Raw genomic sequence first — 24,350 nt, 5'->3', positions numbered from 1 at the left:
GAAGAGTGCCTCCCCCAGCTTTTTTGTCCCCATGAGCAAAACTAAAAAAGCATCCATTTTGGGTCTGCCCAGAGTGATTTTCCTCCACTTTCCCTTTTAATTTGACTGCCAAAGTGAAAGCCAGCCAAGCACTTATCGCTAGGCTTTATCTCAACCTGCTAATTAGTGTGAATGCTGTATGCCAGCTTTCAGTGGGAGTTTGCCTCAACCTAATTGTTGCATTATGGACTTTTAAAAAGCAAAACACAACAAGAAACCCAAACAAACAAATAACAAAATCCACCCCCTGCCCCAAATTCTCCTACACACACATGGAGAAGCCACCTTAAATCCTGGCTAGGCAATCCAGTGTGTCGCTGGGTTTTCCTATTTACAGCTTACATGTAAAGGAAAAAGCAAGGCTCCTGCAGCAGGAATCCCCATGCCAAGGAATAAATCCCACTGCACAGGATGAAGCTGCATCTTGCAACGTGTATTGGATGGGGTGAGGCAGCCACACAGTCACAAATACCCTGCCAACCCCTCCCAGCACCTCCCATCCCATTCAAAGATTCAGCCAGAGAATAAGATCCCTGCAGGCAGGGCTCACCTCCAGGCCAGCCTTGCTGTTTGCTGCTCCCTTGCAGAGCCATATGTGGATCATCCAAACTTGTCCTGAGTGGGTATCTCAGTCACAGCAGCAGCTTTGGCCTCATGCTCACATCCCTCAGGAGCCCAGCCTTAGCAGATGGGATCTCACCCTCCTAGGACTCTTCATCTGGGATCTCCTCTGTCAAATCACCTGGTAGCCACAAAAAAATGTGGGGAGTGCTGAAACTAGGGGACTTCACCAGGGAGAGGGTGATGAATTTAGGTTCTTTCCTTGGTTATTATGTCTGACTTCCCAGCTGACCTCAAAGACATTGTGAAATCTCTCCATACTTTCATCCCCCTGCTTGGCACCACCAGGTCAGGATGGAGAGGCTATTCCTGAAAAAGTAATGAATGGTTGTCATTTCCTTGAATGCACCCAGGAGTAGCTGCAATGCTGCAGCCTGTGCAGGGCCAGTCATCCCCATCACTGGTCCTGTACATACATGTAAGTACAATTATACCACAGTCACTGCAAATAGTCATTCCTACACAGCTTGAAAGAAATGATCCTAGGACTGGGTTTAAGGTGACAGACAGGTGACACAAGGGCCAAGCTGCCAGGCTGACACTGCATTGGTTCATTTGTCACATGCAGGAGACAGGACAACGAGAGCATCAGGATCAGCACGCTGTGCCACAACCCCCAGCGCCCCATTGAAAACCTCATGGTCCCCAACTACAACACCTCGCGCTGCATCATGAGCCACCAGCCCAGCGAGGACAGCATCATCTACGTCTGTGGCTGTGTGGATGAGCAGGAGTGCAACGACAAACTCATCTTTGAAAACCACACCAATGGTGAGTGCTTTTGTTAATGTTGTTTATGGGGCAGCAGCACCCGGCACCAATGACAAATCCCTTGTATTTCCTGTGGAGCAGGAGATGTAATGGCAGGAGAGGTTCTTCTGCCATCTCCTTTGACCTCCCTATGTAAAAGTCAGTTAAAATCTCCACCCCTTTACTGAGCCCAGCATTTGGTCTGTGGCCAAAGCATTCCTTGGAGCAATACCTCCAGCCTTGGTCTGGAAACGTCAAGTGAGGGAAAATCCACCATATCTCTCAGTGGGCTGTGCCTTCAAGTGAGGGAAAATCCACCATATCCCTCAGTGGGCTGTGCCTTCAGCACAGGTTGAATCAACTGGGGAACCCAGGGGCTGGTGTAACGTAGTGTGAGTCAAAAGCTCTGAGAGCTTTAAATAAATCACGTTGGAGCAAATCCCATTCCAGAACACACCCACAGGAGCTGCTGGCATCCCTCACAAATATAACCCAAAGAGCTGGAGATGCTGGGGTGCAGGTCTGGGCACACAGGAATGCCTCCCCTGCTGCTCTTCTGGGAATTCCTGCAGCAGTGTTTCTCCCGGGAAGGGACAGCTGGAGCCAGCCGGGTGCTGAGCACACACATGAGCATTGCTTGGCACGCTGCTGCACATGGCTGGAGATCCAATGGGAGCTGAAAATCCTCAGGAGGGAAAACTAAGAGGCAGGTCATTTTTGTACCTCAGGAGGGTGGTATGCTTTGGAAATATTTCCAACCAGAGCCTTTGGGGGCTTGTCCAAACCTCCCCAGCTCCAACTGGACCAGGTTTATCCAAGTGTCCATCAAGAATCTGACCTTTAACAAATGCAAAATGAAATGCCTCCAATTTTCCATAATCACACAACAAGGAGATGCTGAAAATGAGCCTAAGCAGAACCTGCAAGCCAGTGGTATAGCTTTCCCTGCAAATAAGGAAAAAAAACATGACATGAAATGCAAATTCTCTGAACAAACAAGCCCCTTTAATGGAGGCAAATGATGCTAAATTTGGCTGTTCTTTGCTACTTCCCCAGCCAAACATAACAGGTACACACACTTCTAGGGAGAGACAGTCAAATCCCAAAGCTGATGCTGGGGTATGCAATTTCACACAAAAATGACAACTGGCTCATTGGAAATGCCGCCTCCAGCAAAGGCTCCATAACCAGCCTCCTCCTGTCAGCCGGCGCGGAAAGCGCTGGAAGCCAGAGCAAGACCAGTGCAGCTCTTTAACCACTCTCTCCTCAAACCCCAGGCTCACAGACTCCATTCTTTACATCCTTCCCTTCTGCTGTAAGGGATCATTTGCACAGTAAATATTAAATTATTGTCATGTTCAATGGTCTAGACAACTCCTGAGTAGAGAAATGAGCCCTTCTCCAGCAGCTGAAGCAGGCAGATATTTTTCCTGGTTCTTGATTCCTCAAGCTTTGCTTTCAGGTCTTGGTTTCTGGGTGGCATTGCTTTCACACTAGAGGTGCAGGGGACTCCACCAGAGCTCAGAGACCATGCTAATGAGCACACAGAGCCATCATTTCCTAAAGCTGTGCACGCAGAAGTCCAGGTGAGACCTCAGGAAAATGCTGGGTAGGGTGGAGCATGGCAAGTCCTTTCCACCTGTGCTCCAGCTGAGCCCAGCCCTGGAGGTCCACATACTCTCAGCAGGGAGGGACAGACCCACACAGCAATGCTCCAAAAGGTGTGGGTTTACAGACCTGTGGTTATTGTCAGATCAACTACATTTGCTCTCCAGAGAAGGGGTCTAAGCCCTGCTGCAGCCCCTGTGTATTGAAAGATTTCCATCAGGAAGGGGCATCCTCACTAAAGAATTTCCTGAAGTTGTGTTAACTTCCCCCTTTCGGGACTTGTGCATGCAACTCCCTTAAAAATATTTTCTCCTTCTTCAGAATTTCAGAGATGGGATCCAAAGCAGCGGGTAAATCCATTAAAGTAGTAGGTGATATCCAAGCCCAATACTTTCCAAAATAAACATATTCCTGAGTTAGTTATTGATTTATATCAGTTTGGGTTGATCTTGTGGTTTAAACCTGATGCCTATTTTAGAAACGCTTTCACAGCCTTGCAGAAATTAGCTGCAGCACATTTTTTTGAAATTTGCCAAGGAAAATAGCTAAATGCTCTGTTTTTCCAGAACCTGAATTATGATCTGCACACACTGAGGTCAGGCAGCGAGAGTTTTGCTTATGGAATGATTCTTATCCCTCTTCCCCTGGGTTATTATACTTGGCAGAAAAACCTCTGAGTAAGATTTTACTTGAATATCTCTACTGAAGTCAGCATGTTTATTCCAGGAATCACGAACATCAAAGGATCAGACAATTATATATTGTGTGAGGGTTATGGCTTTGTGTGTGTGTCTTCCCCCTCTCAATCTGAAGGCCAACAGGAGGTTTTAAAAGAAAGAAAACAAATGCAGCCATGCCCTGGCGATTGTTGGGGTTGCTGCTGTAACGGGCTGAGGAAGGAGATGCCAGCACTGGCAGACAAAAGCGTTGAAATTATGCTCCTGTGTGCTAATTATCCTGCAAAGCATCCCGGCACGCCCCTGCCCTGGGTGGTCCTGCACAGTGCCCACCCCCAGCATCACTCCTAACTCTCTGTGTACCACAGGAGTCCAGCAAAGCTCCAGCCCCAAGCACCCTCAGAGATTTGCTGTGTTTGAGCTTTGCCTTGGATTTATCATTGTTATTTCCAGCCAAGCTCCCCTTACCACGAGTGCAAGCAGCACTTGGGACCCCCAAAATGCCCTTTGCAGTCTCTTGTGCCACACTGTCCCATCCAAGTGATGCTGACCTGTGTATTCTGTTGATAAATGGAGCTAAATTTGAGACCAGAGCCGATTATCCCCCTTGCTGAGTGCCTACATCTGGGTTCTGTGTCGGGATGAGCCCTTGTGCGGCCCCGCGAAGGGCTGCGCTCCATTAACAGCTTTGCATATTTTCCTCCTCCGCGTGATGAAAACGAGCTGTGGCAGACCTGCAGCAGCAGCCCTTCGCCTTTGCTTTCCTCCCCTCAGGCTACTCCATGCTGCAGAGCAAGGAGGTGATCCCAGTGGCTGCCATCAGCCTCCTGCCCCCGCTGCTGGTGGCGGTGATGATCACGGTGATATTTTACCTCTGCCGCACGCAGAAGCGACGCAAGAGAGCCAAGGCCTGGGGTGGGAAACAGGGACAGCCCCCGGTGCTGCCGGAGCAGGGGAAGGCAACCGAGCGGGAGGAGAAGTTGTCAGTGCTGATGGACGAGAGCCCAGCCAGCACCAGCCCCGGCTGCGCCAGCAGCCGCCCCGCTGAGCTGCTCCCCATCGAGCTGGACGAGATGGTGGGCAAAGGGCAGTTCGCGGAGGTGTGGAGGGCCAAGCTGAGCCACAGCCGCTCGGGGCAGTACGAGACTGTGGCTGTGAAGATCTTCCCCTGCGAGGAGTACTCCTCCTGGAAGAACGAGAGCCAGATCTTCACCGACACCAGCCTCAGGCACGACAGCGTCCTGCAGTTCCTCACTGCCGAGGACCGGGGCACGGGGCCCCGCCGGGAGTACTGGCTCATCACCGCCTACCACAGCCGAGGCAACCTCAAGGACTACCTGTCCCACCACGTGCTGAGCTGGATGGACCTGCAGAAGATGGCTGGGTCCCTGGTGAGTGGAGTGGCCCACCTTCACAGCGACTACACCGCCTGCGGCCGCCCAAAAATCCCCATCGCGCACCGCGACATCAAGAGCACCAACGTGCTGGTGAAGAGCGAGCAGGAGTGCGTGCTCTGCGACTTCGGCATCGCCATTCGCCTCGACCCCTCCCTCACGGTGGATGACTTTGCCAACAGTGGGCAGGTGAGTATGACCCATCAGCCCTCTCTGGAGGAACCTTTGCCAGCCACTCCCATGTCCCGTGGCCAAAGTCCTCACCCACCCCTGCTAATGCCTCTCTCCTCTCTGTGGCCAGGTGGGCACCGCCAGGTACATGGCCCCAGAGGTCCTGGAGTCCAGAGTGAACCTGGAAGACCTGGAGTCTTTCAAGCAGATGGATGTCTACTCCATGGCCCTTGTTTTGTGGGAAATGGCTTCCAGATGTGAAGTGGTAGGAGGTAGGAGCATCACACCCAGGTTACTGTGTGCCTTTTTGCTCCCTTACTCCCATATCCCAACTGATGGCTCAAGATGTGACTTGGGGTGGTCCAGGTCTCTGCAGGGCTGTCAAGAGTTGGTGACAGAGTCCCCTGCTCTGTGTGCCATGGTTTAAGGGGAGTGGCTCAATGCTCAAGGAGCAGGACAAGACCCCATGGGGCCATCTGGTCCAGCCCCTGCTCAAAACTGACGAGCTGCCAAGTCCCATGGAGCCTGTGCTGGTGATGCAAAGCAAACCAAGCAGAAAGAGCCAAAGGTGCCTTCCCCTCCTCAACCATTTTTTCCTTCAGAAAACACCAGAGAGCTTACGTTGCAATGGGGACTCACAAACTCCAGCCTCTAACAGTATGACAGACTGCCACTTTCCAGAGCCACGTCCTGGCATCTACAATTGCATGTAGCAAAACATTTCATTAACTTCCCTGGAGTTAGCCCCTGCCTGCCTTCTGCCTGCTCCCATTCACCTTCCTTCCCTATCCCACCTACTCACAATACAAGCCCATAGAACTGCAGGAAACCTCAACCCTTGCCCACAAAGCTGCTCCAACTGCCCTGCAAGCTCCATGGTCAGCAGTGGGAGGCCCTTGCTTGGTTTGGATGCCCCATGCATCCTTTGTTCCCAGGCCAGCATTCCCAGGCCATCTCTCCCCGCTCATATCTCACCTGCATTCACATCCAGATGGGAGCTGGCAGAAACCAGGGTGGCCTCTCACCTCTGCCAACAGCAGTTTCTCCTTGGTCTTCCATGACATGGGGTTGCTTCTTCTGGAAGGGCCATTTCTCCTCAAACCCACTGCCTGCCTGCAGCAGAAATCTGGAAATTCTGGTGTCACAGTCACCTCTCCCATCCTTCACCAGCACTGTACTTTCTGCCTGCTCAAATTGTCTCACCCAAAGACAAACCAGGTCCTTTGTACTGCAGCTTTTGGGTTTGGGGAGGAGGTCAGATGGTTCTTCTGTGCTGTCTCTGTAAAGAACCTCTATGTGAAAACCCAGCACTACATTTCTGTGTTCAAATTCTCAATTGTTTCCAGATCTGCTTATTTTTTTGCAGACTGTTAAAAACAAATCCATTCTCATCCAGTGGGCCATACCAAAACAAAGCAGAGAATGCATTAGAAACATCCTGTAATGCTGCTGTTGCTTCCTTGCAGAGGTGAAGAATTATGAGCTGCCCTTTGGGTCGAAAGTCCAGGAGCAGCCTTGTGTGGACACCATGAGGGACATCGTGCTGCATGGCAGAGGCCGGCCCGAGATCCCAAGCAGCTGGCTGGTGCACCAGGTAAGCTGGGAGCATCTGGTTCAGAAAAAAGCAACACACTTTGTCCTTCCTCACTAAACCAGCCTGAAAAAATTAAATTTATAGTCAAAGGAAAAGTGGGCAGAACTCCTGGAATTTACTTTCAGCTCCATTGTGGATGGCTGGGCCCACACAAATCCCACTGGACTCATTTCCTTGTTGCACAAAAGTCACCAGCCATAGACACAGCTGAATGTGTTGATCAATAGCCATGATCAGGAAGTTGTGCATGGCAGATGATGGGTTTCAGTCACCCTGAGGATAACAGCAAAATGGAGTGCTTCAGGGCAGCTCTTCCCATGAAACAGTAAATCATTGGAGTTCACCCCACTTCTCCCCTTAGCACCAGTCTGGAAGGCTCAGGAAACACATGGTCCCTCACACACAGCCATTCACAGGAGGGACAGAGGGGAAGGGAGGCACGTCCAGCCTTCTGCCTGGGTTTTTCAAGCTCAAATTACCTTCAACATGAGAGAAATTTCCATTACTACAAGGAAGAGCAAACCAGGAAGCATCTCCTTCATGTGAAACGCTCAGGAGAAGTGAGTGAAGCTGAGAGCAGGGTCTCCACAAGGCTCAGGGCTTGTCAAGGGAAGTCTTTCACCAGCCTTCAGAAGGTCTGAAAGCAAATGTGTCAGCACAGAGGGCATAACCCAGTGTTCTAGAACAGGAACATTTCAGCAGTGACAAAGTGTGCTCTGTTAAAACCACCCACAAGCGCACCCAGAGCAACCAGCTACAGAAACAGAGCTCCCTCCTGGCCCTGACAGCATCCTCTGCCCCAGCCAGTGCTTTCTGCCACACACTGAGGACATGAGGGGTAACAGGCATGCTGATTGTGACTTCCACTTCTTGCCTGACTTTTGTACTTCTTGAATTTCACATGTCTTGTGGAAAAACACCATCTGCTGATCACCACTCCCATTCACCTGAAAATCAAGCTGGAACATGGAGCCTGCTGGCTTTCAGAGCCTTGCAGTGCTCAGTGCATTATTTTGCAATATCCACCCATAAAACACACTGCCTCTGCTCCCACTCTGCCCTGCTGGCACACAAAAGCAGGCTCTGCAAAAGGAAAGAGAGAATTTCTCAACCTTAGGAGGCCACATGTTCCTTACAATGTCTCCTCTCAAAACCATGTTTGTCCAAAGACTCACAGCTGACCTGACTGACCAAAACTGCAAACAGGATCAAATGAATCCATGGCTTCTGCAGGACCCCTGGGGATTTCATCAGCTGGTGAGTTCATTTCTGGAGCTCACCCAGCCTTTTTCATTGACAAAGGCAAATACAGGAACTTCAACCAGCAGTGCCACATGTTTGAAGCCTTTGAGTATTCAGCTCAGACATTCACTTCACAGGGTCTCTGATAAACTTTGAAACCACTGAAAAAATATACGGAAGCTTGGGTTGTCAAAAATCACACTTTGATAGACTGTGAGCATAATTGTGCTGCTCCCAGGGCTGAAGAGAGGCTGACTGCAGTCACCTCCCAGAAATAATGTTGCTGTAGCTGGGTTAGTGTAGCAGGCAAACAGAGCAAGGCTTATAAGGTGGGAACTTTTTATTGGACCATCTGATGGCCACTGGGGAAGAGGAACAGAAAAGCCACATCATGTTGCTGAAAGTTTTTCTCTGATTAATCTCTGCTGGCCTAATAAACATCTCCTTACAAGCCTGGCTTCACAGCATTTTCTGGGCATTTTGCAACAGCTCTCCCTAGGATGAGGAATTGGGCAGCACCATCTGCTGGGAAGCAGCAGAAAGCCACCGGCTTGTGCCACTCCGGGGGTCCAGACTGGCTTTGTGTGGGAGGGTGTTAGGTGACATCAAGAAAGGGTGACAAGTGGCTCATCTGAATGGGAGGCACTGATAGATGCTCCCACCAATGACAATAAGTCATAAAAACTTCCACATTTCAACTGTCAGGACTGCTCTCAGTCAAGAGAAGAGCATGGTTTGATTTTCAGCAGGTGTCAGCACTAATTTCCCTGACAGGGCTGACTCACCCAGCAGCAGCTTGAGGGCAACTGCTTGCAAGGCCCCACAACAAAGTCAGCTGAAGAAATTAATCCCCACTTTCCCAGATAACTTACAGACCCCTTAGGTGTGTGCTTCTACCTGGTTTCACACCCCAGCATATTATAAAAAGGAAAAAAAAAAGGCTTTTTAGGCCAGGTAAATTTCTGAATCTGGTTCACAAAGCAGCTGAACAGACTGATGTACCAGCACAACCAGAGGCTGGTGCAGGACAGGAAGGAACAACAGAAGCCTAAGTCAATATTGCCACTAAAAATACACCTGTACAACTCAGCATCCTTCAGAATCTTAGAAAAACAGGCATCAAATATAAAAGCCAAACTAAGTTCATTTTGTAAGCCAAACAAGATGTTTCAGTTATACCATTCAAAAGAACATCATCACTACAAGGCAAACTGCAAACAAATGCTATGATTTCAGGGAGAAATAAGGACAGAAAATCTTGCATGTCCTGTTTGAGAACAGGATGACTTTAAAAGCTTCACCTAAGCTAGCTCATTTTTGCATGCAATCAATTACCCTCAAATCCTTTCAACTAAGCTAATAAATAAGTGACGTCAGAGGTGTTGAAACACACCATCTGTCAGTTTTGCTGTACAATCCTGTTCTCTCCAATCTGTGTCTATTATGGAAGACTTAGCACAATGAGTCTTAGCAGAGAGCAGTGAGTTCTGAGTAAAGTGCAGAAGGGCAGATGGAACTGACCCTATATCTCTGTAGGACTTGGATTTTCCTCTTACATGGGTCCATATGAAACTTTAGAGTTCTCTTATTTGCAAATTAAAAAATACATAAAACCCACTGAAAACCATGAAGCTTTATTTAGAATAATGATTTTTCCACTGTGTTCCAACTTTAGTTGACAATGATGCCAAGAGCAATAGCACATGATGGAATTACATGGGCGAGGGAAGGTTCAACACAGCTTCTGGTGCTAGCTGTGTTACTAGCTAAAGGGTGGGGAAGTACCAGCTGAAAACTACCATTTATTTTGTTCCTAGGCCCAAAATATTGTTTTTTCAGAGCCCTACACAACTGGACAAAAAACCTCAGCTTTCTGGGAGATGTAAGCATTGTAGCTGAGAGGAACTCCATGTGCTCTGGAGTAAACTGGGAAGCACCTCAGCCCACCTCCATCAAAACACTGTTTTGTGATAAGAGAACAAGGTTCAGCTGCATACTGAAATGAGTGTTTGGCACAGCACACCCTTTTAGAAGGCCACTAAAACAAGAAGTCAGATTTAAGAAATTATTTTCAAACCTACCTTTGAAAGCCACCTCCCCAACCCCTCCCTCCAGGTGTAACAGGCAGGGTGCAGCTCAAACCCAGAGGCCTGGGCTCAGCCAGCAGCCTACAGGTCACTGTCCACACCTCTCCTGTCCCTCCTGAGTTTAGGGTGCTCTGATCCAAATGGGCAAGGCTGAGACAGGAAATAAATACAGGCTGGAAGGAAACAGGCTCTAAGTCTCACAGCCAACACAAGCCAGTTTCCAGGGAGCACGGGGAATGTTTGGGAGCAGATGCTGTGAGAGCTGAGGCTGCTGCTCTAACACAAGCAGTGCCAGTGGAAGCATCAGCACTTCCACAACTCACCAAGGCTGATTCCTCTTGTGCTTAAGCTTGGCCAAAACCAGCCTTTATGCAGGAAGCTGTCAGAAGTGTGGTAAACCACTCAAACTGTGTTAGATCCTCTTCTTCCTGCCTTCTGATCCTAATTTCAGCCCCTCTGACTGCAGGGAATGCGCTTCCTGTGCGACACCATCACGGAGTGCTGGGACCACGACCCCGAGGCTCGGCTCACCGCCCACTGCGTGGCTGAGCGCTTCAACCTGATGGCACAGATGGATTGTGATGACATCCTCAACAACAACATGGACAACGAGGCCAGCAAAACAGCTTCTCCAGGTGGGGAGCTCCAGGACAGCGATGGGAGCAGAAACATTCAGTGATGCAGCAGGCAGAAGTCCTCATCACGAGGAACAAGAGGATAAAGGAGAAGCATTTAGCTCATGGGGGAAAAAAACCTCACTGTTTTTCAAAATGGAACTAAGATCTAGTACATAAATTATTTATAAGATCTCTTTCCTCCCACAGATACAATGAACTGAGGAATCAATATTTTGGTTAAAGTGAAACATTATTATATGAACTGACTTTGTACTTACTTAAAATGTATAATGATGCAAAGCATTCCTTTTATTATTTTTTAAAATAATAATGTTTAATCTTTTATTAATAAGCAGCTGAATTCCACGTCTATCTTTTTTAAGTCCTTCCATATTGTCATCAAGAGTTTCTTGTCTAGCTTATTCTGCAGTGATTAAAACAATATTCCTCTTTTTAATGGCCTACACATACACACACAAAATCTGTTGTAGCAGGGAAAAAAGAGAGTCATGAGATGTACCACACCCTCTGTGGAAGAAATGCTGACATCCAAGAAAATCACTCATGCAACACTGTCCAAAGATCCACAATAATCCAGTTTGTAAAAGCCTGATCCGATGGAACTCCAACATACCTTTCCTCACTGGGGAACTCCTGGGTTGACAGTTCAGGTGGGTGTGTGAAGCTTCTTTGAAAGACAAACAAGAAGTCACCAGTGTAGACATGGCTGCTTCACCCAAATATTTTCCATGCAGGATATCTAGACAAGCCTTTCCCCCATCAGACCAGTTTCCAGCCAGCTCTAGCCAGATCTGTGCCACAGTAACAGTGTCAACACAAAGGTGTTGGCAAATTCTTCTGGAAACTCTCACACCCCCCTGCTGCATTACCCCACCTGGGGAAACAGGATCAGACTGAACTGAGACCTTTATCCCCACGATCACCAGATCAACCCAGGCTGCCTCTATTCTGGACAGCAATTAAGGAAAGGTAAGTCACACCTCACTCTGAACCCTGGTACTGTGCAAATCCCTCCACCCTTGGGAGCAAAGACCTCAGGTGCCCCTAAGCCCTGCAAGCCCATACCTGACACCTACACAGAGGTGTATTTTTTGGGATTGAATCCATTTCTTGCCACCACACAGGTGCATGGATCAGCCCAGAAAGAGCAGAAGGGAGCAAACCATGCAACAGCCACAAGTTTTCTGCAGCTGAGGCTCCTCAGTGTGGAGCAGGGACACAGATCTGCAGGGCTGCTTTGGTTCTCTTAAGTGCTCAGCTATGACAGCACTAACCCATATAAAAACCTTTTCTTCTCTAGCTATTGTTTCCATCTCCCTGGACTGTTTTTACAGCTGCTAAATTAAAAACCTAGAAACAAATTGTCTCTAAACACTTCAAATAAGGACAGAAGGGGAATGAATTAGGTTGCACCAAACGTAAATAACAAAAAATTTGCTTAGCTACCACTTATGCCATCAGCAACTGTGACCACACCTGCCATTCTCACTAATCTTCACCTGGCTGCTACCTCCTGACACCTTATAATTTTTCAAGTTAACCCTTTTCTCTTGAAGCCAGCCACCCTCCCCAGCTCCCCACAAATACATCTTTTCCAACCCACCTGATTTCAGCCTCATTTCTTTAATATATTAACCACTGCTCTCGCACAAGAGAAACTGAGCAGGGAGCAGCTTTTCTGTCATGGAGATAAAAAACTACAGGAACACACCAAACTACCCCCCAGTCTTGCCTTCCCACAGTATTTTGTGCAGAATTTCCATACCAAGTTCTGCACCAAGTTGTTTGGACACACTGGTGAGTGCATTCACCTGTTCTTTCAAGCTCAAAAGGATTTAAAAGACACTCTGACCTGTTCTTCCCACAGGTGACAGGGACAGAGGGGGATCAGCCTGTGCAAACTAGACATTCAAGGCTGCATCTCTGATCCTGGTGGCTGCAATCCAAATTCTCCTGGGAAGACAGACTTCATCCTAGGCTTGACATTTCATATTATAAATACACTGAAAAACTTCATCTTTTCCCCTACCCATGCCCAAAATCTTGAACAACCCAATTTGCATCGTGCATTTTTTTATAAAACACAAATCCACCAGGATTACACACCTGAATGCCTTGAATGCCTGGGTTAAACAGGGCTGACTTGCTGCAGCAGGCTGCAAGCACCTCTAAAGACAGCCACTTATTTAAGATCTAAGATCTGTTTATGATTCAGGGAGCCTAAAAGCACTGAGATGAATGAAAATTCTGCTCTTAACTTCAGTGGGGCCCAACCAAGCCAAGAAGACAGAAGGTAACTTAAGCCAATGTCCTACTTTGCCATGTTCCCTGTTGGAACACACTGTGGTTCTAGCAAGTATCTACACAGGAAGCAGCACTGAGCCTTTCCCTTTGCTCCAGAAGGTACAGGATGGAAACAACATCAGTTATGCAAGAGAACCAAATCTGGTCAGAGTTAAAAATACATCCATTACTCCGCAGGGTGTTTGCCATTCTCAGAAGAATCACAATTACAATTTAAGCTGGATATTCAGTGGCTAGATTTTTTCTTTTTAAATGGTTTTCAACTATGTCCTTTGTTTCTGGAAGCAGAAATTTGCATCATAACTAAATCCATATCAGAAACCATTCCAGTTCTCATGATCACTTAAGTAAAGGAAGGCTTTACCTTCTTTTTTCCTAGAAACATCCCCATGTTAAAAGAAATCACTTCATGTATTTTATCAAAGTATTTCTTCAGCGTTAGGTCTATTTTTACACAACAAAATTAGTAACAGCTCTCTTAGTGAGAAACCACAAGCATACCAGATGAGGAAGGAAGAGAAATAACTTGACTAATAGTACTATATAAGGAACACAAATGGGTTTATAGTCAACATGGGAGCTTTTGAGTCTCATTTACAGCCATCACCTTGACAAATCCCAAATAAAAATTTTAAGCTGAGTTTAGCGACTGAGTTGTAAGTCTATATTTTAGTTAGCTTAAGTTTGATCCCTGGAGTGTGCTCAGCTGGAAAAGGTTTGGTTTTGCTCTGATCACTGCAATATTAAAAGCTGGGCCTTGCACCACAGCCCTTGCTGTTCATGTGAAGCAAATGTGCCATGTGACATGGATAAAACAACCATGAAATGTATACAATGCTAATCTGGTTCTCTACCAGCCCCATTTTGGTGCAGGTACTGATGAACCATGGAAGAGTTTCACACATTGCCACCACAATTCCCACCCCAAATCCTGGAATTGGCCAAGGAGCCAAATGTGCCGCAGACCCAGAAACAAGGAGGAACTAATCCCACTATTTTAATTTTAATTTTTATTCCTGGTTAAGCATGAAAATGCCCAATGGATATCCAAAATGATCACAACAAGATGGTTGTATAGAATATCACAAACAAGACAAGTAGGGCTTAAAACATTCTTCTGCTGGAGAATAGTTACCACTCAAGCACATAGTGCCAAAATATCCCACTTTTGGGACCAAGGAAAGCCCAGACAGATCTCCAGCATGAAAGAAAACAACCACCTACTCTTTCCTGGTCACCTGATCTCTAGGAAAGCAGACAGAACAAATGAATCATTTTGTAGCTTTATTATCCCCCCCCACTTCTCACAAACGGACTATGACTTGCATTGAGATCTCAGTGCATTTCACAGCAAAAAAAAAAAAAAAACAAAATGTACAAGAGGATCAAAACAGTTGTGCATAAACCCAACTCTTTTTTTTTTTGCATGATTTTCAGTTTGTGTTGAAAGTTAACATGGTTTTATAACCTTCTGATGCATTCTTACAATTGCATCTTCTCTACGGAAAACTTCTTACCAGATCACACAGTTGTGAGTTTTTATGATGCTGGATCAGGTGCAGCCATTGCCATGGCTGGGAAGTGGCAGATAATGTTATATACACTGATTGGAAGACTACATCAGAAGAAAAAACAGATTAAGGCACCACTGTTGGAAAAATTAAGGTAGCTTGTAGTTACAACAATAACGAAAGCCATAGTAAGTACTATTCTTAATTGCCAGCAATTCTTAGACTTCAATAAAATAGTTATAAAAAGGAGGAAAAAAAAAAAAGGATGTTTGTACCTGAATACAGTTTCCTGATATCTGATTGCGTTTCAAATCAATACTCAGTCCTCAGCATAATCAGATGTTTGTTTGGGTTTTTTTATGGAAAGATGAAAAACCAGGACCTACAGTCCATGTATTCAAGGTCACATAAATTTCACTGTTTTGTTCTGAACAACACCACAGGAGAAAAAACAAAACAACTCAAAGGACAGTTTGTAACACTGATACTTCATCTCTGAAACTATTAGATGGGCAGAGAAATTTAAATACAAAACTGTACGTTTTCTGTTCATTTTGAAAGCCTTAGTCCTCAGGAAGAGAAGCTGGAGGAGAAAAAACAGGCCAGATCTCATTATATTACTTGAGAAAAACCAGTCACTCAAAGAGATTTAATAAAATTAGAGTTGAAAAGTGTTCAAATTACTTTTCCAATTCAAGTCAACTATTTCAAGTATATTAAAATGTTTCAGAGGAAAAATTTCTCCATGGTTACACTTCTAATTGCTTTTATAAATCCATAAAAAAGAAAAGTAGTCTCTACGTACATCCCATACTCCTCCAATGCATGCACGCGTTCTCTCCGAAGAAAAGGTTGTCATGATCCAGTTGTTTAATACTAATTTCAGGCACATCTTCCAAACACCCTTCCAGTTTTTGCCAAGAAGGTTAATTACTGGGCATAAAAGCAGCAATTTTCTGTTGCTGTTGTCTACATGCGTACTGAGGAGGTTTCAGTGATTAAAGAGCTTGACACAGATTCCAAAAGAGTTCCTATGTCACTCTAAAATCCAACAGGCTCTTTCTTCTCTCAGGCAGCTTTTGCAATCAGATCTACTTGGAAGAATCTTACACAATGCAGATAAAATCTCTTGGATCATACAAAAAAAACAAGTTGGTTGAATGTACCTGGCAGGTTTGTCTCTACAACTTGGATTTTTACCTTTTTTTTTTAAATAGCTTTAAAGTGCCCTAGTATAGTTATTTCTTTATGCTCATTTAAACTTGCACAATTACATAAAAAGGGGACACTCAGTGTGATTACTGTGTTCTGAGAGACAGAGGAAAAGGAGAGGAAAACCAGAAAACTCATCTTAAAGCAGCTTTTTTCTAGTTACTGTCTGTTTGTTGAGTTTGTGCAGCAGAGGCTGTTTTCCAGAGGGGTTTATGGTAAACCCAGCCATCTCCCTGCAATTTAAAGAGAAAGTATGGTTATCATAAAGACATTGCCTTGGCAGAACTACCTTCACACAGCTAAGAGACTGATGGCTGTGAACAGCAGAGGGACAGGGCTGGTATCTTTAACTCCTGTAGACTGAGGCACAGAGATCAGCACTGCAGGCTGCTCACACATGTGCAGGCTCCTCCCAGCCCCTGGCTCTCTGGGAGCAGGCTGCACTTGTAAGTAACCCTGCCAAAATCCACGCCTCAACTGTGTGATCCAAATTACTTCAGAAGCCAAATAAGCAGCCAGCAGAGAGGCATCCACCCAGGATTATCAGCTCTACCTCAGCCCAACTACCTACCTGGAAATGCAGTGCTCAGGATCACATTTAAAGGTTTTCTGAGTACATCTGTATCCTGGACTAGCAACAGAATTTCATCTTTTGAAAATCTAATGATTAACAATACAACCATCTAACTTTGAGCTAATCATACTAACACAGCTTTAGAGAACAAAAACCTTCAGGGGAGCTAGTCCTGAAGTTGATAAAACAAACCTGAAATACATCCAAGAGAAAGAAACCTTTTAGCCTATGTTCTAAACCCTTATTAGATCACAGCTATGGGAAGACGAGGGGGAGTTACATTACTGCAGTGTAACAAATAAAGCTTTCACTGTAAAGAGAGTCTAAATTACTACAGCATTAATTTTATTCAAGAATCTCCTGTTGCAAAGGTCTCTACACAAGCAAGGTCTCATCATATGGATCACAAAAAAGCCTATTCCAAAGTTATACCAGCATTCCCTAATCCTCCTGGGCAGGCTGCACTTACCCTTGTTACAAGCCTTACTACATTATTACTACTACTATTACTGAAGTACAGGTTAAGACACTGAACAAATAAGCTCTATCCAAAACATAATGCAGAAGAACAAAAAAAGTGGTAAGCTGAGAAAGAACTCACATTCCTTCTTCCTAACAATAATTTGTTGGGTACATAAACACACAACCTCAGCAAAAGTAGTACTACTGATTATTTTCATGGGTATTTACTGTTACAGTCTGCTCATGTGTTTACACAAAGCTATTTTCCATGTGCCATGGAGGAAGTGCTTGGTAAAAGAAAGGGGACCAGAAAAGTGGAAAACATTTTGATGCAAAATCCAAGCATTTACAAAGTGGAGAATGAAGTCACACCTTTACAGGCTTAGGAATTCTTATGTCACCTTACTCCTAGGGATCCCACAAAGCTAAACTGTAAGACCTAAGGCCAAATACTCTATTCTAATAGGATACAGACCCATATGTGCCCCTGCTTGCATAACAGCTCTGCTTCTACCCTCATCAACAGCAGGTGATTGCTTGGAAACTTACATCTTTAAGGAAGTATTTAGTACACCAAGGTGTTTCTGTTTCAGCACGAAGCCTCTCTTCGTTCCTCTGCCGTTCCTCCAGGGCTCGCTTGTGCTCCGTAGCCTTATCGATGTCTCCATCCCGCAGAGACTCTGTCACATGCTGCCACAGCCTCCTACAACAGAAACTGGTAACTGCATTGTTCCAAAGGCTTCCCAGCCAACCACCTCCAACTGCAGGATCACTGTGGAACAGGAGCACTCTCTCCACTTACACGTGACAAACCAGGCCAGGTCAGAGCACTGCAGTGCAGGTGAGGGCTCATGGCCAAGTCTTAGACCTACATCAGCAAATGGGAGCAGGTAGGAAGGGCTCTGAGGTTCTGGCAGTGCCAATCTAATGTCTGTTTGCAAACCCTTTAAAGCTGCTATTGGAAGTGTTATTCAACAAGCAGCTTCTTGTGAGGATGTCAGAAGCTGCCCTGATGTGTAGCTGATGGGTAAAAACAAAACTAATAGAGAGATTGTATTCTCTGGTAAGCACTTTGTGAACTCAAAAAAAAAAAAAAAAAAACCTTTGTTCATAAATAGGAGGCAAAATAAACAACCATATGCCTGCACTAGGGTTTTGCACTTTCTCTTGATTTTTATTTTCAGAAAACATAAAAAAATTAGGATGACTGCTGTTAAGCACTATCCACAAATCTACATTTGCAGCTTTTCCTAAGGCACTCACCAGACTGCTTGGGACAAAAAGAGTCAGACAAGAGCAAACACATACTCTACCTGGATTCAAAGGGGCCTTGTTTCTCCAGGGGCCGGACTCGTTTCCTTGTCACAGAGAGCTTTGTCAAGTCCACATATTTGGTCTCCCCGTTGCTGTAGGTAAACTCAAGCACGCTGTTCCACTCCCCCTGCACTCTGCACACCACCGTGTTTGTCATGTTCTGCTTCACTTCACCTGTGACTCTAAGAGAGAAAATCATTTTTAAAAAGCCACGGCTGAAGAAACCTGAGGACTATTCCTTGCATAATCACTCAATCCTGAATGAGTTTCAAACTTGTCACACTGCCCTGAAAAAGGTTAGTTATTTGAATTGCATTTATGTGGAGAAGCTCAAAGAGCAAAGTGACTTTCACTCAATGCTCTAGTTCTCTTCATGTTACCCAGGAAACTCCATTTTTTGCTTCAGCTTGTTTCAAGCCTCTTCAGGAAATTGAAAATGAAAAAGAAACTAACACAGGCTGATTCACATAGAACAAGCAGTTGATAATTTCCACTTGAAGTATCACATCAGATTATTAGTTCAGACTTAAAAAATTAAAACTAAACTTTCTTGCAAGAATATATCTCACTTCCTGCTGACACTTCATCTCACATCTTTACATTTCAACCTTCTCCTTACGTAGGTGGTCTCATTTTCATGTTGATCACATAAGCAGCAGACACAAAGGCAGAACCAAGGTAGGAAACTAGGAATAAAGAGAACTGCTTTTGTTCCCCGTCTCTCCTACAGAAACCTCTGTCAATAACAAGATAAGGAAAGTGTCTTTCTAACATGCAGTGTTTCATTCAAAGTGTTGCATAATGCTCAAGTATCACCATAATTACACACATTGATGCATATTTTTCTTCTCATCTTCAAGACCTATACAAAGACCTCCTGACATCCCCTTCATCCTGACCCAGTGTTTCAGCATTGCTTGGCAAGCAAATTGCCAGTCTCAACAGAACTTTCCTCCTACAAACAAATAAAAGGGTCTGTGCACTATGCAAACCAGAATTGAGACAATCTCACTTGTAAGATGCTACAGGATTCACAAAGGATGCTATCTCTAGCTCCAATTAAACTGCAGTTACCTGTACATAACCTCCCTAAAACTCACCACTTTCCAGCCCTCCTGCATTTCATCAGTGCTCACACAAAGAACATCTCCTTCCACACTTCCACTGTGTGCAGCTGAGGACAGCTAACTTGCACACCACCAGCTTGCTCTGATGTCCTTTGAACAACTGCATCCCAGAGAGTGGAAAGCAGCACTTCTGTGCTCCCACCTTGCATGGTGCCACACTCAAAGCAAATGGGAGCACAGGACACAAGAGACACTTCCCTTCTTCCACACACACTGGTCACGTCCCACTGTGCCTCTACCTACCCATCCTCCCCAGCTGTAGCATCAAAATAGAGAAATTTATCTCTCAAGCCATGAAATGAGCATCACAGGTCACACCTCCCAGCAGCTCATGGCAGGAGGCAGCTGGTAAGACTTCTGTCATACCGTGGTCCAGCAGCTCAAAGGTAAATTAACCTCATGAGAAATATCTTTAATAAACAGACTGATAAGTATATGCTGCTTACACAGTTTTCCACAACAAAAATTTAGAATTTGTTTCAAAACACATGAGCAATAAAAGCATATTTACAATATTTTTTCCTCTGTGGAATTAAGAAGCACTAACAATTACTGAAAACAGCAGAAAAGGCTGCTTGCTTATCAGCTGCTCTAATTTTGTGCTGCTTCTCATCCTGTGACTTCCACACTTCACCAAAGCTATTACACATGGTGGGCTCCCTGTCCTCCTCTCAAGAGATCTCTGAAAGTCTGAATCCACAGGATACCAGAGCTCAGCCTGGTCAGACTCTGCAGTTACTTCTTCACAACTTCAACAGCTTGATTTTTTCCAAGCATTGTGTGATAACAAGATAATACTGACATCCAGTATTTTAATATAATTCTCAAAATTACTGCCTCTTCTCAGCTGAAAGTAAACAAAGTTATATCCCTCACTACTGATGAACTGCTCCATTAAACTCTCTGTATTTTTCCAGGTTGCATTGCTCTGACACAAAACCCCTGCCAGCACTGCAGACCACAGTATCTGCCTAAACCTGCACTAGTGATAAAAAACTGCTAGCACTTATGTGTAATCTTGGCATGACTGATACCTGTCTAGCTGCCCATTACCATTATCCTCTATTTCATCCAGCTAAAAAGGTACAGGACCAAGGAGCCAACATCCAGCTGAGGCCTAACAACAAGGGTCACTCTACAAAAAAAATCCATACCATTGCCATAGCAACTCCTGTGCGCTCTGAGTAACCATGACAACACTGCTGCTTCCCATCAAGAGATTCTTTTGGCAATGTCCAATCATCACCATGTCAAATTTTCAATGGTTACAGTACCTTGAACAGATCTCTCTTTAAAAAGCTTCTATATCTGTGACTAACTTCAGAGAGACAAATAACAAAACAGCTTCCAAATTACATTACTGAAGTAAAACTACATCCTCTAACTTATCTCTTATGACACAAGAGTAGCTATTGCAAAGTAGAAGATACATTGTGAGCCATGCAAAAAACTCCAAATGATGTGTCACTTTCAAATTGCACCAAGTGAAACAGAATTACATGAAAGCTTCAGTTCTTCAAAAGTGAGATCAGTCTCATTTCAAACAAACAAAATGTTCTTACCGATGCAACTTGCCACCGTAGAAGGGCTTGGTATGAAAGTTAATGCTTGCAGAATACCCAGTTTTTGCACAGTTAATGTTGACTTTTCCTCCCAGCTCTACCCAAGGAACAGTTAAAATGGAGCGGGCATATGCACAGGGCAGAGAGAAGGTGTATTCTTCCCCGTGTTCCAGGAGATGTAAGACACCTGTGTGAAGAAACGCAAGAATCTGTAAACCAGTACCATTTCAGAAAAGGCCAAACAAGTTGTTGAAACAAATAGTCAATATTATATCTGGCTACTTCTCCTCATAGCCCCTCATACAAAAAAAGAAAATTAAAAAACTCACAAAAGACTGACATTTATTAGTTTCTAGATACAAATATTTTTACTAACATATTACTAACTTGAGTAATATGCTTTTAAGTCTCTTTTGGGAAAAGGCATTTATCTCAATAATACTGTTTCATGAAATACAATCCCATGGTATGCACATACTTTTCAGTAGTGCATATAAAGGCTGGCCACTCTCTTATGATGGCTCTGGAGCACAGCAAGACTTACACTGACAAAAGGAAATAACAAAAGAATTCCCTGAACTGTAGATTCTGAGGAAGGCTAATACTCCTGCTTTCCCTTTCTATAATACACCTTACCCAATCTGAAGGCAGGAAGCAGAGACAATTCTCCTTACTGCACCCCTCTGCCAAGATAAACCCACCTCTTTCCTGACAGCAACTTTTGCAATAAATATTTCTTTGTGTTTAAAGATTAGTGGGTTTGATTCCTATAAAGAAAACAAAAGCACAAGATCTCCCTCTTACCCTTACAAGAAAACAGACAACATCTAACTGCTGCCTGCCCCAGCCCACACCTCTGAAGCACAGTACCTCTGGGTGTCTGCATCAGCACAAACAACATGGGAAATCCTGAAAAAAGTTCTGATTTGAGAAAAAGATAGCAACTTCAGAAATTACCTGTACAGCCAAAGATGTGCCTTTCACATACTCTGACAATCCTTTGGTCATTCCCTTGTCCAGAGTGTAGTTTATATGCAAGTGCCTGGAATTCCCAGGTATTGGACAAAATACACACGGGACACAGAGTGGGAGAGGCTGTCTCATCTTGTTCAGTAAATACTAATAACTAAAGGAAAATTACAATTTGAGGGCAGTTATCCTTCTCTGTCCCTAAAGGATCCAATTTTTCTAGTTATAGAAAATCAAAATGAGCAAAGGAATATTAAGTGCAATACACAGAAATGCAGCAACGCTTCTATCTAATAAATGTCTGGTGTAAATTAATTCATAAATATCAGTTTACATCGCACTAACTGACCTTTGGCTTAAAATGCAATATTTTATTTCCAAATACAATCCTGATTTTTGGCAAAGCATAAGCCTTTCTATTTTTTCCTCCCATATGAAAATTTGCTGCATACAGTGACAACTTGTATCTTTTAAAAATAATATCAAATTTGCTATAAAATTTGATATTTTAACAAACAAAATTGTTAACATTTTTTTTAACAATACTAACATTGCTAACAAGTTTGTATTTTAACAGCCTTCTAAAATGAGCAAAGGACAGAATTTACACTTACCCTCGCCAACCATTGTCACTCCTATTGACATTCCTAGGAATTTACTTTTTGTCCAGACGTGAGCATTGACACACATGTTCCTCTCTACACACTCAGCATAAAACCCTGAGACGGGGGGATGATGGGACACTTGCTCAGCCACGAATTTCACTGTGTAACAGTCCAGCTCCGCTTGCCCTTCCGGATCTTTGGGCAGAGCGACTTGCTCCGAGGGGCAGTGAGCAGAGGAGTTGGTGCCAGCATCGGTGGCCACGCTGCTCTTGGGCATCCTCCAGGAGCAGTGGAAGGTCTCTCCAATGATGGGGTTGTAGGGCTTCTTGGCGATGGCTCCCTTGCGGCCCTCGTGGAAAGAGGTGAGGTAATACTCCACGAAGCGGATCATCCTCTCCTCGGGGCTGCTGCCGTTCGTGATGGCCACAAAGAGATCGGGGTGCGACATGAAGTCCGCGTACATCTCCAGCAACGAGCGCTTCTCTAGAATGAATGTGGGAAGAACCACCTGGAAATTAAAGAAAAGCCATAAGCCAAAAGCCTCTAGTAAGGAAAACAGAGACAGGTGTTTTATAAGAGAAGTCCTTGGCGGGAGGATTCTGTCCTGCTTGGGACACCACACTTTCAGAGTGCACTTTCTTGTTCCTCTTGTAAGATGTGAGCAAAACACAGTGATCAGAAGTTCCAGAAAAGCAATTTACAAGAAGAAAAAAGCCCAGTGAGTATAAGTAGGATTAAAGATATTGAAAGGAACTGAGCATCAGGTAAAAATACCCTAAGACATGAAAGAGCTGCAAAGAGATAATGTGTCCCATATATCTGTGAAAGAGAAAACAAGCATGAAGGAACTCAAACTACAGCAAAGAAGGTTCAGAGCAGAAGTTAGGAAATGTATGGTCTAATGGAGAGGAAAGCTGGGAAGCTATGCCAGCTCTGGAGAGCTTGCAGAATCTCTCTGCACACAGCAACTAGGACAAGCATCCATGAGAAGGAGCATAGGATGGGTTGATCCTGTGCCTCTGAACAGAGGTACCCTATACTTCCACAGTTACATTCAACACTATAAAAACCAGCAACCCTGTCCTTCCTGAGCCCAGGACAACTCCCTAGGACGAAAGGCTGTGGATATCACCAGTGTTTTCCTTCTCTGCAGTAGGAACAAGCCTCACATAGCTAAACTTACATAACTGACATAACTAACTGTTGTAAACAGCAACACACAGTATCTTAACTGTGGGATCAAGACAATCCATTGAAATCAGATTTAAATCCATTTAAATCTCTTTTTCAAAGAGAAAAAGCACAGATGTAACACTTAATAGACATTCAAGTTAAACTGAATACACTTGCCATGCTGCAACATTAAGCTTGAGTATTAGGTGGCTTTTCACTTCAGTACCCTGATAATTGAGTCAAGTACAATTCTAGCAACTTCATTACCTGTTCTGAAGTCAGGTTTGTCCACTTCAGTGTTTGCCTCCTCTGAAATACACACAATTCTTCCTACACAGCCAAAAGTCACAACTGGGAGACAGGCTCAACAATTTATTTAAACTAAGAGCAAAAGATATACTAAATCCAATCTTCAATGTAAGTGATAGAGTGACTTCATCAGATCCTTGCTAAGCACCAGGAGTTTATGTCTGACCCACAGACAGCAGGGCCTGTTCAAACAATCTTTTCATTTTCCCTCCCAGGTTGTGAAACAAGCTGCACAATACAAGTGTTTCTAGGGGCTATGTAGCTAGTGCTTAAAAAACATAGGTTTAAAAAAACCCAATAATCCATACTCTGAAATAGAGTGTTTTCCTCATTCCATGCTGCTGTAAAATCCATTTTTTTATTTCAAAGTACCTAGTGCTTATGGCAAGAAGTCTTTACAAGAATGA

At 44.6% G+C, this 24,350-nt stretch overlaps 2 protein-coding genes across 3 annotated transcripts in view; one reads left to right on the top strand and one right to left on the bottom strand.

Moving 5' to 3' along the window:
• The window catches only part of LOC103814641 (TGF-beta receptor type-2-like), a 34,122-nt gene extending 19,624 nt beyond the window's left edge, over nt 1-14,498 (top strand). Inside the window, exons 3-7 of the mRNA XM_018911319.3 lie at nt 1,229-1,431; nt 4,470-5,278; nt 5,391-5,532; nt 6,727-6,854; nt 10,650-14,498. Of these exons, the coding sequence (XP_018766864.1) occupies nt 1,229-1,431; nt 4,470-5,278; nt 5,391-5,532; nt 6,727-6,854; nt 10,650-10,862 (1,495 nt within the window). The 3' untranslated portion in view covers nt 10,863-14,498. The remainder of the gene's footprint in view (nt 1-1,228; nt 1,432-4,469; nt 5,279-5,390; nt 5,533-6,726; nt 6,855-10,649) is intronic.
• The window catches only part of OSBPL11 (oxysterol binding protein like 11), a 43,303-nt gene continuing 33,349 nt past the window's right edge, over nt 14,397-24,350 (bottom strand). For both annotated transcript variants that reach the window (XM_050977112.1, XM_030241792.2), the window contains 5 exons: nt 22,471-22,969; nt 20,888-21,074; nt 18,198-18,380; nt 17,434-17,587; nt 14,397-16,081 (listed from right to left, as the gene is read on the bottom strand). In XM_050977112.1, coding sequence (XP_050833069.1) covers nt 16,004-16,081; nt 17,434-17,587; nt 18,198-18,380; nt 20,888-21,074; nt 22,471-22,969 — 1,101 coding nt within the window. In that variant the 3' untranslated portion in view covers nt 14,397-16,003. The remainder of the gene's footprint in view (nt 16,082-17,433; nt 17,588-18,197; nt 18,381-20,887; nt 21,075-22,470; nt 22,970-24,350) is intronic.

Source organism: Serinus canaria, chromosome 7, assembly GCF_022539315.1.
Source record: "Serinus canaria isolate serCan28SL12 chromosome 7, serCan2020, whole genome shotgun sequence".
NCBI classification, from domain to species: Eukaryota; Metazoa; Chordata; class Aves; order Passeriformes; family Fringillidae; genus Serinus; species Serinus canaria.
This window is presented reverse-complemented; position numbering and strand designations above follow the sequence as displayed.